General features: G+C 44.5%; 1 protein-coding gene across 4 annotated transcripts in view; it reads right to left on the reverse strand.

The window, feature by feature from the left end:
- The window catches only part of LOC109313661 (exocyst complex component 1-like), a 64,158-nt gene extending 51,747 nt beyond the window's left edge, over window positions 1-12,411 (reverse strand). For 2 of the 4 annotated variants that reach the window (XM_019540326.1, XM_019540325.1), the window contains exons 1-2: window positions 7,253-7,601; window positions 5,961-6,088 (exon numbers count right to left, since the gene is read on the reverse strand). In XM_019540326.1, coding sequence (XP_019395871.1) covers window positions 5,961-6,088; window positions 7,253-7,427 — 303 coding nt within the window. In that variant the 5' untranslated portion in view covers window positions 7,428-7,601. Of the gene's footprint in view, window positions 1-5,960; window positions 6,089-7,252; window positions 7,602-9,676; window positions 9,778-12,290 lie in introns of those variants that run through there. The other 2 variants (XM_019540327.1, XM_019540328.1) reach the window with 2 other exon arrangements.
- Window positions 12,412-18,010: the final 5,599 nt, after the last annotated feature.

Raw genomic sequence — 18,010 nt, forward strand, 5'->3', positions numbered from 1 at the left:
GCACGTACCCCCAGATCAGCAGCAGGAAGCACACCGCACCATGCCCTGCCTTTCTTCCCTAGCTGTGTTTGTGCCCCTTCCCCCTGCTGCAGCAGCCTGCTGCCGGTCTGCCCTGATGTTTGGGGGGAGTGGGGAGTGGTCCACAGCCAGATGTGGTGAGGGGGGACCCGACCCTGGCAACGGCACCTCCTGCCCCACCTGGAGTCAGAGCCTGGAGCTCTGCAGCCCCAGGCAGCAGCTCCAGGCCCATGGGCCTGTGCATAGCAGCTTGGTGCTGTGCCCACCACAGAGAATGGGCCTAGGCTCTCCCACCTGCCCCCCGCCCCAGTGGGGCTCACAGCTCCCAGCACTCGGGGCAGGGCCGAAGCCGATGTTGCTGGGGTACAGCTCGGACCCACCTGCACCAGGAGGAATTCCTGCAGCCTGTCCCACCCCACTTGGAGTCAGAGCCGGGAGTCCTGCACCCCAAGCAGCAGCTCCAGCCACCCTCTCCTGGCCCTCATGTGGCCAGCTGCACCCCTCCGGCTCCCTGCTCCACATGTGGCCGCTGCCACGTTTGCCCCACCACCATCCGGCTGGAAACCTGTGCCTCAGGTAACTAACACAGTGGCATTTTTAGCTTACCAGCACCACCCATTTTTCAGTACAAATCCCTGTAAACTGGCACAAGTGGGGAATGCCAGTTAACAGGGATTTGAACTGAAAAATAGGTGAAAATCAGTAAAAACTGACTTTAAAAAATCAGGGAACTTATTCATGAAAATTGGTAAAAACTGACAATGCAGAACACTACTGATACGCAATTGGCCAAATGATTTCTAGGTTGTTTTTTCCTGAATCATCAGCGACTGGGGTCCTGTCTCCAGCTGGGGCCAATCACAGTGGACTGATGCTGTAAGGACCTTGCTTTGCTGATGCATGGTTGATGCGCTTTGTTTTCACTCAAAATCAAACTGATTACTTGATTTTGGGCCAGGAAAGAACTTTCCCCCAGATATCAGATTATCACAGTACCAGGGGGTTTTTACAACACAGAATAGGAATAATTAGCTACAGCCTGCTGGGAACCACTTAATAAATTCCCTGTCATGGCAGGACACTTGCACCTTGTTGCCACCTGGTTGTTGCCAATTGACCTGCCAATTTGGCTACAGGGAACAGCGCTGGCTGCCTCTGGGGAAGGCATGATGGAATAGGGGACAGAGCAATAGCAAAGGAAGATCTGCAGAAAGAGGGGTCCTGAGCTGGGAATATTCCACTAAGACTAGCTCCTTCCTCCAACAGCTTATTAGTTCAGCAGCACTGCATGATCCCATCTTCTAGAGAGTTCGCAGGCTGCACTTATTATTATTGATACTACTACTACTAATAATAGGCTCAGACTTTATGATGATTTATTCAGTCCTGTGACAATTTGCACCATGCTTTCTAAACACCTTAAAGTGATATATCACACCCCCGCACTGCTTTACAGCCTGGATAGCAGCGTCTGGAACAGCTTTTAACACCACCGTCTGAGGGGGGATTTACAACTGGCATGGTTTATAGCATGCTTTATACCTTATAAGGAGTGATTAAAGCAGGAGGCTATTCAGTAATCGCCTCAAATATTAATACAGTTTTTGTCAAGAGAGGCATAACTTAAAAGCACTGCCAAATGTGCAATATCAGGGCTTTGGCAGCACCAGGGGAAGGCAGGTTCCTTGTGGAACACGAGGCCAGCATACATGAGCAGGCCCCAAGTCACTGGCATTCACCGCACAGAGCACAAGTTGTGCACAGGCTTCATAATCATGTCTGGTTTTTAGCATTCATTTGCCTGTTAGGGTCTCATCTTTCACACTGCCACACAGGGAGGCTTTCCCAGAGATGTGCTAATTAAAAATACCTCCTTGTTAATAGCGGTTTTACATCAGTCATTTGTTTTCAGGGGTCTCCACTGATTCAGGGCCAGAGGGTGGGGGGGGGACTGTATGGGTTCATTCTGAGGAGGGAAGTGTTGGTTTTTTGCACTATTTTTGTGGGTTAATTTACAAAATGAGATTGTGGGACCGTTACTGGGGACATGCATATTGTAACTCTTCTTTAGAGGACGATGGACTTCCATCCCAGGGGCCTGCAGTTCTACAGTCTCTTCCCTGGGGCATGAAGAGGATGGATTTGTGCTAGTTTCATCTTGGAGGGTGGTCTCTTTTGCTGACCAGATAGCAAGACCACAGCTGTTCATAGTTAAGGGTATAATGCACAGCACACACAGGCAGGTTGGCTACTCATCCTTTACACAGGCCTGCCCTGCCTCTTGCCAATCAGACTTACAGGAAAATTAAAAAGTTCTGAATGGATTCTGGGAGCTGTACCATGATAATGCAGATGTCTCCATATGTTGGCCTGATGGATGCTGCATCCATTAGGATGCAAGTTCATTTTTAATAAGGGAACATCATGATAAAGACACATCACAATAGGCTGATTCAGCTTCCCACTGAGATTATTATGTCCTGCATAATAAATCCAAATTATAGGCAGTGTCAGCACTCCAGAAAGTGATATTTCTGGTGCTCGGCTAACTGTTTTCCCTCTTCTGTGAATGGCTGCTGCTGTTGAAGCTACACAGTTTACATTTCCTGTTTTAATCATTCAGCATCATTTTCCGCAAATGTCTGTGTTGACACATGAAGGTAACTGCTAAGTCTTTGTTTTCTATGAACCCTCCATTTAAATCTCCAAGCAAAGTGCCAACAGAGGCAACCATTTTGGCCAGGGGCAGACATTACACATAACCTGGTCTAAGTGATCATAAACTGGTTTAAACCTGTAATAGAACAGATGTTCAGTGACATAAACCAGTTTGAAAATGGCTGAAACTGGTTTGAGATAAACCTGGTTGAATGCAGTATCAGACTTAACTCTGATTTAACTTAAACCAGCAAGGGGTCTGGGACAAACTGCATAAACCGGCTTGACCCAAATCAGTTATCAGCATCCCAGCATACTCTCTGGGCTGGTTGGGGCTCTTTGCTACACTGAAGGGCTGGCCCCTCCCTTCTGCTCCCTGGCTGGAGCTTGGCACAGACTTGCAGGCACAGCAGGGTCAGCTGGTTTTCCTGTGCCCCCCTCTCCCCTCCCTCTCACCACTCGCTGCTTAAACAGAGATCCCTTTCTCCTCTCTACCACAGCAGAAACTGTAGCCAGCATGTGGTATGCTAACTAATGCCAAGAGGTGTCTGTGTGCATCTCTCTCTTCAATTTTACTGGGAGAGGAAGACAGAACAGTGACCGCTTAGGGCTTTTAGAGCTAAACAACAGGTCAACTGGTAAGCTGTTTAAGAAGTTTGAAGTAATGTGGAGAGAGGCTATTGTTTTGCTAACTGGGTGATGAAGACTGTTATCAGCCCCCCAGCTGGCTTGCTCACCTGTCAGTTTGCTGCAGACAGTATGACAAAACAGGGAGGGAGACTGAAAAGCTTGGTATCATCAACAGATGCCTGCACTGCACACTCCCCCTTGCCTCAGAGTGCTAGGCCGGGGTTGGGGACTGGCAACACTCCCGCCCCTTGAGCAGCCAGCTGGGAAAAGGCTGGGACCGTGCAGGCAGACATCCCTAATGAGAGAGTCCTGCCAGGGCCTAGCCATGCCCTCCTCAGCTCAGCTCTCTGCAGAAGGGAAGGGAGGGCTGCTCTAGCACCCCTGGCTTCTCGCCTGAGCCACTGCAGGCATGTGCTTGAATTTCATCAGTCCAAAGAGAATGTCTGTCCAGTTTCAAACCGGTTCAGCCTAGTCAGGTTAGACTAACCTGCAAAGTTTGAATCAATTCAGGCTCAGGCTTTTTGAATGTCTGTCCCTAGACTTTGTGTCCAGCTCATGCAGGCTGTCTCAGAGGACACATTCCACACTGGGAACTTTTTCATGGAGCTTCTGTGTTTTGTTATCTGCACTGCTAAAGCAACGTTAGAAGGAACTGTCCATGCAGAGAATGACTGGAATATCATGCAGGAAAAACCAAATGACCTTGAGGACTGGAATATCAGAAACAGGATGGAATTCCATAGTACTAAGTGCAAAATCATGCACTTGGGAACTAATACCAAGTATTTTGATTATAAAATGGGAGATTGTCAGCTGGAAATGACTGAGAAGTGAGCATGTTAGTCAGCCACAAGATGACTATGATCCACCAATGCGATATAGCAGTGATAAAGGTAAATACCATCCTAGAATGTGGCAAACAAGGTAGAAACATGGAAGTATGAATGCCTTGTATAGGGCTTCAGTGTGATCTTGTCTGGAACACTGTGAACAGTTCTATGCAAACATCTTCAGCCTGAGCTACCTGGGTCATCAGGAGAAGTAGAACTTATCTTACAAAGGGAGAGCTTGGGAAACTAATGGATGAAAGAATATGACTGCTGTCTATAAATCAGAAGATTTCTAGTCATTAGAGCCATCAGGTTCTGAAAACAGCCTCCCAATAGGAGTAGTGGGAGCAAAAACCCTAGCAGCTTTTAAGATTAGTTTATGAAAGGGATTATATGACATGGCTGTCTGTTATACCAGGGAGCCAGAACCAAGAGGTCCCTTTTAGTCCTATGTTCTTAAGACCTGATCTGGATTGGACATGCTCTCATTGGCTTCAGTCAGAGCTGAATCAGACCTGTCTTCTAAAATAAAGATCAGGCTCTCTTCTTAGGGCATAACAAAAATGAAATACCATTTTAGTTTCCACTCCTGTATCGTGAACCCATGAAAATTTGCAAGCACTATTTTCTAAGCAGGTCTTAAAAAGCAGGCTTTCTTTCTCATGCTTTCTGTAGCCTATATACAGGTATATTCTGTTTGTCCTAGAGACAGAGTGGAAAATTATTCTGTTGCTCTCCTTTAATTTATTTCAATGTTTGTACAAACCCAGGCTTATTGCCAAGGCCTCTGGCACATTCACATTAATAAAAAACTAATTATAAGAAATTTAACAACATGCTGCCAACAACTGGCAGCATAAAGGAAATGCTGCTTCCCAAGCTCTCATTCCCAACTGCAATAATGTCATTGTACAAGCACAAACTCACCACATTGACTCTCCAGTAACCTTGCTTTTGGAAATAACTTTGTACTTAATCCTTAATTACCTATGCAAATGGCTGTAAATAACCTATTTCAACATGGACAAGCAGATGGACCCTACAGTGTGTTCTGCAAATGCTGGTGATCTAACAAGGAACCACTTTGCACAGCTGAGAAAAAAGTCCACCATTCCAAGGTCTGTACGAGGATTCCAATAAATAGCATTAAGAATACAGGAGGATACAAGCCACAGAAGCCAAGTGAACTCTCGTGTACTCAATAGGAGTCTTTTCTTTTTTGATTTACAGGGTTGCTGTGACAAGCTGTATGACAAAGAACAGTCCTTCATTGATTTCTCAGCCTGCTCTGAGATCCAACAAGCCTGCCATTACTACATACACCCCATTTCCTCTTTGTGAAGGTGCATTCCCACCCCCAAACCTCCCTATAACACACATACAACCCCGTCTCCATCCAAAAGAGATGTCTGAGATAAGTCATCCAAAGCATTCTGGTAGAACTGGTGATCCATTAAGACAGATCAATATTAATTTTCTAAAATTTTTAGGGGCCCTGCAGGCCGGATCTGGTCCACAGGCCCACCGCTGCATAAAGGGCACGTATCTCTGACCAACTAAATCAGAAAGCAGAGATGCCTTTTTTTTAAAAACTTTTGATGGCTGCTCTCGCCAGATTATATTGAAATCAAAAGCTGTTCTATCTTTTTCGGTCCTGGATTTAAAAAGTCCTCCCTTCCTTCACCTACTGCTTCCATTTTGCTTAAAACTAAGACCAGGGCTGTATCTGTCTGGCCTCACACTCAGCCCGTTCATTTCTCTTTCCATTTACTCACACACTGTGTCATGCCCTATACCATGATAACAAGCAAGAGTTAACAGTACCTGATTGACTGTCTTTCCATCTACCAGCTTCAGATACTTTAAGAGCCACCTGTTGGTTATCTTGTACTGTTCACCCCGATCTGCCTTCACCTTCACAAGGAACAGCTGGATTGGCCTATAATTAGCAACTAAGTATAGGGATACAAAACACCAGTGTTACTGTTTGGCTTATACATGCATTCCAGGTGTGGGGAGATAAGACTTCTACTTTACGTGTAATTGATGTGTGATGAAACAAGATGTTATAAACATTGCACTAACATACAGAACTGGTCTCTTGCAGCGTTATCCAAAGTCTCTTTCAATCTCTGGAAGGAGTCCCACTGACCTCTGTGTTTCCAAACAGATCCTTGTTCCCTTGCCTAAGGTAGAAGCCACTGCAACAGTAAGACTAAACCCAGTGGGATTTACCATAGGTAAATGCCATATTGAAGGAGTTTGTATAGCTGGTATCCGGATATTCAGAATTAAGAAATGGATGGAGTTGTACCTTCTTATTCATGTTTTCACATATGCACCACCTCAAGACAAGCCTCAAACCTGGATTCTCTTTGCATTAGGCAAGAGAGAACACATCTGCATGAGATGTTGACTACGCAGGTGTTACTACATACGCAAGTACTAAATGATGGCACAGTAACTGGAGCTACTGCACAGTAGCATTGCCAAATGGCTTTTTGGTGACACTGACCGCGCAGTAGTAGAATGAGCTACTGCACAGTCACATTGTGTCACATTCCATGCCAAGCGATGCTTCTCTACAGTAGTAACAAGATACTGCACAGTAGTAACGAGCTACTGTGCAGTCAGCATCTCATGTAGATGTGGCCAGTATTAACTAAAAAAAGTTTTCTTGTAAAAGGGACCCTTCCCAATAAGTTAGCCAAAAGGAGCTACACCTCTTTTCAGACATGGCTGATCTGGGACAAATGCTTTTCAGAATTTCAGATCTGGGACAAACACTTCTTTTCAGATGTGGCTTAAATGGTAAGGTGATGGGACACAAGGGAATGCATAGATCATATGAGCTATAATATTTTCAAAAGTGCTTAAGTAGAAAATCAGAAAGTTTAAGGAAAAATTCCCTTGTACTTTTGCAATTCTTTCCTACAACAATAGTGAAACAGCACTTAGGAGTTCTACAGCATCTTATGTGATGTTACACGGTGTTTGTCCCAGATCTTTAACAACATATAAAACAAGACAGTCATGGGAATAACAACAAGAATAATAATCTAGGGTCCTGCAGTATAATCTCCATCAGTTCACAGTGAGAGAAGAAAGTTGCTCACCAACTACACAAAGAACAGAGCCCTTCCTTTTCTTTCCAGTTTTCCAGATGTGGACAATTTCCAAGAGTCTCTCATTCAACGGGGCAAATACATCCTTCTCCAACAAGATCCAAGGGGAAGTCATGGTGAACTGTGAAAGAGGCAACAAGCAACAGTTATGTGCACTGAAGCTCATCAGTTGTCAGAACCTCTGTGAGAACCCTTGTGTCTCCATCCTTTGGGAAGAGGAATTACTGAGATGTGTGTGTGGTACAGTGATACAGACACTTGGATTCCAATGGTCTGAGATGGCATCACTACACATTTTGTGTACAGAAGGCGGAAATGGGTTTTTTATACGGTATGGCTATACAAACAGTTTACTTTGCAGTACACAGGGTGTGCCTTAATTGAGCACTGGTTGTCCTGTGGCGGTTACCTATATTTATGCTCTTACCTTAGGGTAAGTGGAAGATAACCTGTAGCAGTTCAGCCATCAATGATTGGGGTATGTAGCTGTGATTGAGCTGCCATTGCCCATGTGGTAAGACCATGCAGATAGGCAATTAAGGTACGTCTGCATTACTTCCTTAGCTTTCCAAGGGGCGCTGCTCTTGAACATGCATGGTGCTTCAACTTTCAAGCCCCAGAATTAGAAATGAGGCAGTTAATGCAATCTAGGGCTACCTGCCACCACAGCTCTCTCTCATGATCTCTGGATCTGGTATGCATCACAGACGTGGCTAGGGGGCACCCAAAGGACAGCCTTAGCATCTCATTTTTGTGTATGTTGTATGACACAGTACATGCTCATAAGCTTCTTTCCCTCAGACTCCCATGTGCAACTGCTCAGGACATGAAATAGAAACACAACTACTGCAAAAGAGCTGGCACTCAGTAAGCTCAACGCTCCCTTTTACCCAGATATAAATTGTTGGTATGGCACACCCAAAGGTTCCCAGATTTCATGGGTAAGGGGACCATTTTGATCTTCTAGCTTGAAACCCTGCATAACAGGTCAGAATGTTTTTGGGGTTTTTTCTGCTCCCTAATAGTTCCTGCTTCAAACCCATAATTCCTGGTTGAACTTAGACCAGTGATTCTCAGCTAGGGTGCTGTGGTACCCTGGGATGTCTTGAGATCCTTTTAAGGATGCTGCACAATCTTAGGACTGTTTAGTGTATAAACGCCTACACAGAGTTCACAAGATAAACCCAGAGATTTCAAATAGGAATCCATAGTGTCAAAAGCATTCTTACATGGTGTAGTCTTTCCAAGCTCTTTTCAACAGAAAAATTGCTCCACTATCTTTCCATAGTCAAAAAATGAGTGAAAGCTAAGAGCTGGCACTTCACAAGGGGTGCCTTGAATTTAAAAATGGTTGAGGACCACTGAGCTAGACCATCATGTTTCAAGAACATCCTGGTTTGGACGGTATGGGTTTGCACTTATTTTAACCCCTGTGACACCACATAGTGCAAAAATTAGAGATTTGTGCCCAGATTTTGAGAATATTTTTAAAATATCTTCCAGTTTTCGATGCATCTCATATATCTGGCATGTCCTGTCCCCCCATCCCTCCCACCACTGATACTTTTTGCCTTGGCTCCCAGCATCCACATGCATATAAAACCAGCACTGGAAGTAGCTTTGAGATGAGGGTTGTAGGGAGAAGAGGGGGTGCCTGGTCCACTGCAGAGAGGGGATGGATGGGTGAGGGCCTGGGAGCCAAAAACAGCGCAGTGCCTGGGGGCAGGTAGGAAAAGTTCAACTTTTTATAGAGAAGTGCCATTCACTGGTCTAACTTACAGTGATTGAGTCTGAGCGCACATCAGTCCAGGTCTCTTAGACCAGGTTCCATCATTTTGAGGCCAGACTGCGTGCGCAGAACTTCTGTCCAGGTACAAGTATAGGTTGGTTTCTGATTACTAAGACTGGGTCTAGTGTAAGGTCTGCATCGGCGCAAACTAAGTTAGATCAGGTGGCCATTTTTAATGAGCTCTAACCTCCCCCTCCCCCTGCAAATGTCTGCACTTAGCCCCTTTCAAGCCTCCCCAGGTTGCTCTACCTCAGTGGCCTCAGAGGCTTCCCAGTGCTGGATGAGCTCTAGTGCAGGCTGGGAAGGGGGAAAGGAGCTGACACTGCCCATGTTGAGCCAGGACTACGTACATTGGCTCAACCAAGGTCTGGGAAAGAGCTGCGTGGCAACACGTGTGCAGCGCTCATGTCACTTCCAAAGCCCCCAGATGGGCAGCACACTCCTGTGGCTTCCCCAGACCTTTCCTTACTTCACTCTGGCACCGTTCACTTGCCCCAAACCACCTCCGCCCCCAGTTGTCTCACTCTGCCCACAACCCCAGTTCTCCTCCTCATGGTACCTCCGTCTCCCTTCTCGGGCCCTCGTGCAGGGGTGAGCACCTTACTCAGCAGTTGCAGGCCTCCCACCTCCGCTGGGGCTGCTGCCACACTTCCCAGTCAGCTCCTTGACCCGCTGTCCCTCAGCTCCTCCCCCAGCTCGGAGAGGCTCTGCCATTGGTCGGCAGGGTCAGAGTGCACTGAGGAGCTGGCAGGGGAAGGAGGAGAAAGCAGCCACCTGTCACTCCAGTTGCCCCCAGCCTCCCCCCTCTCCTGGGTCCCCCACTCAGTAGCTGATCCTGGAGGGTCTGAGTCTCAGAGAGCAAGCAGGACTCTTCCCAGGACAGTGCAACTGGCTTCTCCAGCCTCCATCTCTGTTCTCTAATGGCCTGCATTGGATGAAGAGCTCCGAATGGTTCTTCCCTGGGTAAAACCCTTAAACAATAAACACCCAGTGCCGAGAATGGAAAGAGCCAATCCTGCATGCAACACTAAAACTGTGACAACCAGTTGCTACTGACAGTACGTGGGCTGAAATATCCTGAGCGATGGCTGTGGGAGGGAGGGGAGTTTGACACACATGTAATTTTGAGCAGTCAGCAAATAAACACCTTAATCAGGCAGTTTCCAAACTGTTAGGGAAAATTCTGCCTGCAGACTATTTTAAGCAGTCCCACATGCAAGAAAATCACCTCCTCCAACCAGAAATTATTATTCCAAACTCAAAGTGCTGGAATCATGGCAAGTACTAAGAAAACAAGGACTTCTGCACTATAGAAAGTTAACTTTACGCAGGTGAGATTAGGAATTGGTGCATATGATTGACCCTTTCGTGTGGTTATGAAAGCTGGACACTTCCAAAAATACTGAGCTACAAAGCAACATCTACCTTTTCAGGCTCTAGGATACGGAAAATCAGCCAGATATCCAATATGTTGCACTTTGCAAGAACCCAGCCTCTTGAAATACCAGGTAAAATAATAATTTTTTTTCTGTGCACCTATTGCCCAGTTAGTACTCAGCAACTCAATTCCAATATTTTTATATCAGAAGGAAAACCAGGAACCAGGAAGTGTGTATATAGGGGTGCTGGAGGGGAGGGGGTGTTGTATAGTCAGCCTTGTTGGACATGGAGTGTTATCCAGCTCAGCATGAGCATAGAAGATGGTAAGTACTGACTGACAATCCATGAATAGGAAACATCATGTGAAGAAAAATCATGAGAAATGGAATTTACTGTGCCCTAATACCAGCACATGTATAGATGGTGATGCTTTACTATGGAGGTAATTAGTCAGCTGCAATACAACACATGTATAGATGTCCTCCTCTAACAGAGCTGGTTGAAAATCAAAATTTCTGTCCCATGAAAGTGGTGCATCATGGGAGATGGATTCTGGCTAGACAGTCTAGCCCATTGTTGAAAATGGGGACATGAGTATATGGCAGCACTCTAGCAACTTGAGGAGACACAGGTTAACATCAAACTGAGCAGACACAAAACAGTTTAATGGTGTTTGCAAGATGGAAAGTCTTTGGTCTGGGTAAATGCAGTGCAATAGGAAACAGTTCATTTTGACTTTTCCAATGGAAAACTAAAACTTTCAGAAACATTGCCATTTTTCTGCAGCAAATTTCAATTTGGATCATCTAAAATCAACTTGCAACAGCATTTCCCATCAAAAAATGTATTTTGATGGAAAATCACCTGTACCCTCTAACCTCAGGATCATGGTTCAGCATGTCTAATATAAATTGTCTTCAACAGTAAAGAAGAAGGTATATTAATTAATGACTATAATCATTTCATCAACAAGCACTTGTGATATTAGAAAATCTTATATTTCAGGTGGAAAAAGGGCAACAGGGGACACAGGAAAGAAAGATTTGAATGTAAGAGTCACAGAATAAAACAGATCATGTTTAATGCAAATGTTTTCAATAATAAAGATGAGAAAGAAAATATATAAACACTAAAATACTTTAGAGAGATTTAGAGTAGAGTAGATTTTAAAAGTATGATACAGAAAGTTTCTCATAAGACAGTACCTGTTGCTTAATATATATGATAATTATGCAGATACAGCATATAAATTAAACCCTCTTAGACAGTGATTAATCTTCCAGCTCAGTCACTTACTTAACTAGACTGCAGTCACACCAACAATTATTCAAAACTTTTTTTTGTGGAGCTGGGACAAGGCAAAGAATTATCTTTAAATGTTTCTGCCACATCTTTTTGAGTTCAGTGTCCTAGTTGAGTTATCTTTGCTTCTCCATGCCTAACAGTATTTCATATCTCTCCATTTAAGGTCTTGTAATGATTTTCACCTACAAAGGCACACAGGATAGCAGCCTTGAGATCAGACTGTCTGCGCCTGCTCTTGCTTTTGAACTCACTAACACATTTATAACAGGACCTGAGCAACAGCTAAATGGAAATGATTGAAAACCAAGCTAATAGAAGGATCACCGTCTCCCTGCTGACTTACTCCAGAAAGAATAGTATCTTCCTTGAGCATTTCTGAAAAGCTGTCTGTACCAGAGCTATTTAATTCCTTGTTTTCTAGAGCGAATGCACAATAATGAAGAACCTCAGTGAAACCCCATTGGAATTTCCACAAAAATCCAGATTACCCATCTAGAAAGATTATGGACAGGAAGACAAAACATTAATAAGAGGAAGAACATTCAGAGACTTTACCAGCCAAGTCTTGCTGAGGACAATTGTGGGATTCTAGTCACAAGAAGTCTTAGAACAGGAAGCAGTACAGCGGCGAAATAAAAGCGTTGAGAACAAAACAGGAAGTCTGAAGAACCTGACAGTGGAGCTGTGAGCAACAGTCTTGAGGTTAGTGCCGGAAATAGCTGACATCTACAGCTGAAAGCTGCAGAAAACAGGTGCAGGTTAATTTAAGTGCAGTATCAAAAGAACCAAAAAGAAACTGGTTGTTGGCAAGAAGCAAAATGGGCCAGGAGGGAGAGAAAAGACTGACTTTTAATTACTTTTTTTTTTTTCTGAAGGGATTTGAGTTTCTGAATGGAAGGGAGCTACAGTGCAACTCCCAATGGGATATTACTTTAGTTCACAGCCCCTAATGATAGCCATCAATTTCTTCTTAAAAAGTGCCTATTGATCTAAGAGTGAGAAACAGTGATGATAAGGCATGATATGCCCTGGGTTAGTACTTGAGCACAAACATAACTTTAAGCACTTGGGGAATTGCATCTTGATTCATGTGAAGCATGAGTGTCAGGATGTTAGGTATATGTTGTGTCAGGGTTGAGGGAACTTTTATGTAGTTTAGATTATGGTTGTATGGGCTGGTTTGGATAGGGATGATTCTGCCTCAGGCTGGGGGTTGGACTAGATGACCTCTGGAGCACCCATTCAGTACTACTTCTCTATGAGTTTCAGACACATTGAAACTATGAGTTTCAGACGCATTGAAATCAATAAGTTGGTGAATGTTTCGGGGTAGAAAGGGGGATCAGAGGTGCTAAAGGCTTTTTTGATGAGGGTGGATTTCCTAAAGATAGTCAGATTTGTCTGATCTTCCCTAGATTGTTCCTGTCCAGGTCCTCTGGAGGTAAAGTGTTTTGTCCCCCAGATCCTCTTCATCCCACACATTGTAATGTGTCACAACATAGATGACTGCTGTTAGGTCATAGATCAAAACTCTGCCTTTGCTGTAGCTGGGGCTTGATCCATTGTTTTGAAAATTAGGATGAAGACCTTAAACTGGCAATGGGAACTGACTGAGAGCTGGGGCAGGAACTTGAACCTGGGCCTGGAGTGCTGAGGGCAGCTTACACCAAAGAAAAGGCTGGCAGCTGTTTGCTGTATCAGTAGTAGCTTGTACATCATCTCCACATTTAGCTTCAGAACGAATGAACCACACCAGTCCAGCCTGGAGGTAACAAATGCATGGATCACTGCAGCCAGGTCCTCGCCAAAAATGAAGGCACAAAGATTCCGAGCAAACTGGGGGTAAAATAAGACATTGTTAGATGCTGACAGGTCATGCAAGCTTAGTAAGAAGTCCAAAGGGACCTCAAGGCTTTGTACCAGACCCTATCCCAACCTGTGATGCTGGCTAGGTTCTTAAAGAAGTGTTGTGTGTTTTTAGTTCCCATTGACTTCAACAGATACGAAAGGTGTGCAGAAACTCTTCAGGGCCAGGATATTAGTGCCCAGGATCACTGTGAATCTTGTAGAAGCTCCAAGGAGTGGGGTCGATAAAACTCTACTTGCGAATAACATAATATGCCACTGTACCATGGCTGAATCCTGGTAGATCAGGAGAACACTTTGGTAGTTATGAGCATGGAAACTGGATTCCAGTCATGATGAATCTTTTAGGGTAGCTCAGTTCCAAGCCTACAAACACTGCACAGGCTGGCATGTCTTACTATTAGATAAATACATCAGTGCCACCCATTTCTCTCCGCACACAGGAGTTTACAGACTAAAACATGGAGATTCCTAGTTAGAAGGTCTTGCTCCTCTGCTCAAGGTTGGACCAATTGCCACATTTGGGATTAGGAAAGAATTTTACTACAAGGTTTGATGGTCTTGGTCTGTGGTGGGTTTTGCCTTCCTCTGTAATGGAAGCATGGGCTTTTTCTATGGAACTCTTGTATGTATTTTAATAACTTTTGCACTAGTAGGACATTTTGATGGTTTCCTCATCCCCCTGATTTACCTGTGGCAGGTTTAGGGGATTTTTGGTATGTTTGGGTAACATGCCCTGTACTTGTGTGACAGGCTTGCTTGCATGGTGTTAGGAATAGGTTAGACAAATATAGGGTTGGACGGTTTAGACAGGGATGAACCGGCCTTGAGCAGGGGGCTGACTAGAAAACTTCTTGAGGTGCTTTCCAGCCTTATTTTATATGATTCTAAACTAGTAGGGCAGAGAAATAAATGGCCACTGAAAGGCACTGAGTTTTCTGTTTCACTGTTTTATTTACCAAATACCGACAAGATTGTGCCTTGGTTATCATCATTAGACGCTGATCTATCAGAGGCCATGATCCTTTCTCCCCATTTTAAGGCATACTAAACTGTGAATAGCAAGGTTGGACCAATTGCCACATTTGGGATTAGGAAAGAATTTTACTACAAGGTTTGATGGTCTTGGTCTGTGGTGGGTTTCACAGCTGAATACAGGACAGGTGATCAGAATCATATATAGGTGAAAGGTTTCAGTGCATTAACCGTTGGCATGGTGCTTGCTGTGCAAAATATGGTATATGGTAATCAAAGAAAGCAAAATCCAGGCAACTTCTGTGTCTGGAGAAACAACTTATTTAGTTCACTAGGGCTAAACACATTACATGCACAGTAGAGTATAAATTAGATAGGACAAATATCATGCAACAGCCAAAATGTAATAGGGCTGTACAGCAAGAATGTATTAACATAATGTAATTTACTGCTAGAATGCAAGGATACTGCAACAGGATGTTCCTTCATGATTTCCTTCATATCTTTTCAGTGAAGCAATTTGCTTAGCCTCTTCTGTCTAAAAGGGAGGGCTCACCTCTTCCACCCTGCCTGCTCACACCTCCATTAACAGTAATGGACAATGTAAACGGTCATCCTGTGGGAAGAATAGGACAACACAGTCCAGTAGGATAACTTACCCTCATGCTAGTTCCCAATGCAAGCACTGGATCCACTGGGGGTGGAGTTACTTTTCAAAACTCTATAGCTTGCCTGGTATTAAAAGGAAAATGCATGTAGTCTGAGCAAGGAAGAACCTATCAACCAACACAGAGTTTGGTTAATTTACAGTGTAGGAACTACAAACAAGTTCCTCATTAGCACTGCAGTCTCAGATAATAGGCCACAGCCAGAACTGGTTCTCCATAGCACAGACCAGGACATTACAGAACCAAGATATCCAAGCTCCAGACTGACACACTCATTGCTGGACCACTCTTCTTTCACGAAGTCTGTTGCACCATAGAAGAAAACATCTATCTGTCTTTCCACACCTCTTCTCTTACTAAACATTCACAGGAAGATTCATTAGGAAATGGCCAGTGATTTCAGTCATCTCCCCTTGGGGCCAGGATTCTCAGTTTTATTAACCCTATCCAAGGCTTTTTGTCCTTCTGATCTTTCTCTTGATTTGGCAGGTCCTTCAGCCAGCCTGGAAAACCTGTCACCTTGTATCTAGTAGCTGGGTTTGTTAAAGGGAAAGCTTTTTGCTTTTCTTGGAAAATTCCCTCAGGATTGATGACACCACATATCTAGTCATACGTGTTCTTTTGGCAAAGGAGGGGAGAGTCTGACACAAGGTCAGCAAACTTGTGACCTCCACTGCAATTTGAACTGAAGCCCCTGGAAGTGAAAGGTCACTACACAAACACAAACTACAGCACCTGGTAGGGCTAATGTCAAGCCAAACCATTCATTTCTGTTTCTCTTGCATTTCCCTGTTTCTGCATGGACAGAAGTGTTTCAACTTGTAATACACAAGCAAAAGGAGGAACTGGAACCTGATCCTCCTCTGCTTGGATTGTCATTGTTGTCATTGACACCTGTGCAAACCCCTCCTCTTCTGTCACCCCCATACACATGGCAGTAGAGAGCTACATCCATTGCAAGCCTCAGCATCAGACAATGTTTTGACAGGGACAAATGTAGCCAGAGCTTTGGCCTACGCGGTATGTCATCTCCCAGACTGCTTTGGGGAGACTCGTGGGATTTTCCAAATGAATTAAGAATAGCAGATGACACTCAAGGTGCACATAGGGAGAAAAAAAGTTCCCTTCCCTGCTTCCTCTTTGTGATTTTGCCTATTTAAACCTGGGAAGGGATTGCTGCTCCCCATGAAGGCCAAGACAGAGCTACTGTTACATGATGAAAGCTATTTCTGTGCTGACAGATCTCACATCACCTTCAGAAGGGCTTTTCTTAGGAAACTCCTCAGCCTGTCATTGGTGTCTCTTACCTCTTGCCTTTGTTTTTGCAGTCTTTGCTGGCTGCATCTGCAGCATAGAGCCAGTTTCCCATCCCATTAGCCATTCTGTGGATTAAAAACTGGATCTGCCATTACAAAGAGTTTCCACCCCTCAGAGCTAATGAAAAGAGGATTGGTTCTAAGCTGCCTTGCCACTCCTCTAATGCCAAGCTGGTTGGAGTGTCCCTGGCATATTTTAGATTGGGTGTCAAAGATAGAGCCCATGGACTGGCTGGAATGGGTGCTTGTTCCAGCCAGTTAGGGTAGGGTGACCATGTAATGTGAAAAAAAATTGTGGGGGGAGGTGGTATTGTATGATTGGTACTGCCTGGAGGAGCTCTACAACAAGAAGTGAGCATTGCGGGGGCGGAGTGACATAGAGCATGAGCAAGGGCAGGGCTGCCCAGAGGGGGGGCAACTGGACAATTTGCCCCAGGCCCCTGCAAAGCATGGGCCCCCTGCCTCAGGTCCCGTGTGTACTGTTGCCCCCTGCCCTGCAACATTGCTCACCAGAACTCTTGGTATTTTGTCTTCATGAAAAAGAGGAAATTGGTGCATTAAAGTCTAAGATGACACTGAATCATTCTCAACATGTAATTGTGACATTATGGGACCCATCCTGACCATGAAGTAAATAATATACATAGTTGTGTGTGAAACAGATGCTAATTTGAGGCTTAAGTGATTGTTGCATTGATGTCCAAGGAGGAGTCTAAACCAATCACAGTAAGGTAACATCTTTCTTTATGTCTAGGCAGCAATAGAGACAAGATGGATCAGGCAGGCTTATGATTTGCCTAGGCTAGGGCCTAGGCCAGGTAGCCCTGGTTACAGAGTCTGTTGTGAGGAGAGAAGGAACAAGGAATTTTAAGGAGGGATCTGTGGCAGAGCCGGCCTGTTGTCACAGAAAGACCTCTAGGGGAAAGGGTTCAAGTCGTGAGTGAATGTCAGCTCTGTGGCTTCTTAAGGGCCAAAGTCAGAAATGAATTTGCAAGAATATAATAATTAAAATGATATATATTGTTTTCTTTATATTTGCCAGGGAAAATAACGTTAAACCTAACACATATTCAGGTTCACATATTGCCCCACTTCAAAAAGTGCTTAAATGCAGTGCCGATATAACTCTTGGGAGAAAAAAACAATTACAGTCCTTCTTGACTGAAGAAACCTGTGCTCCAAACTTCAAATCTTGCTTTCCGTATTGCAGAGATGACTTCTGGTCCTTCAAACAGCAGCAGTTATTTACTAAGGCCCATTAGAATATGAACCGTCTCACAATGCCCTTAATCAAGGGGTTAAAGGCTAAATATACATGTCTATTCTCCAGCAACAGTACAAAGACAATTCTTCTTCCTCTGCAGGGGTGATGTGTAGGGGGTGCACGCGGGTAGTGCACCCTGCAGCACACAGTCTTTAAACCTGCGTGGTACCCATGCTATGGAGAAGA

This window comes from Crocodylus porosus, unplaced genomic scaffold (assembly GCF_001723895.1).
Source record: "Crocodylus porosus isolate Cpor-Errol unplaced genomic scaffold, CroPor_comp1, whole genome shotgun sequence".
NCBI lineage: Eukaryota > Metazoa > Chordata > Crocodylia > Crocodylidae > Crocodylus > Crocodylus porosus.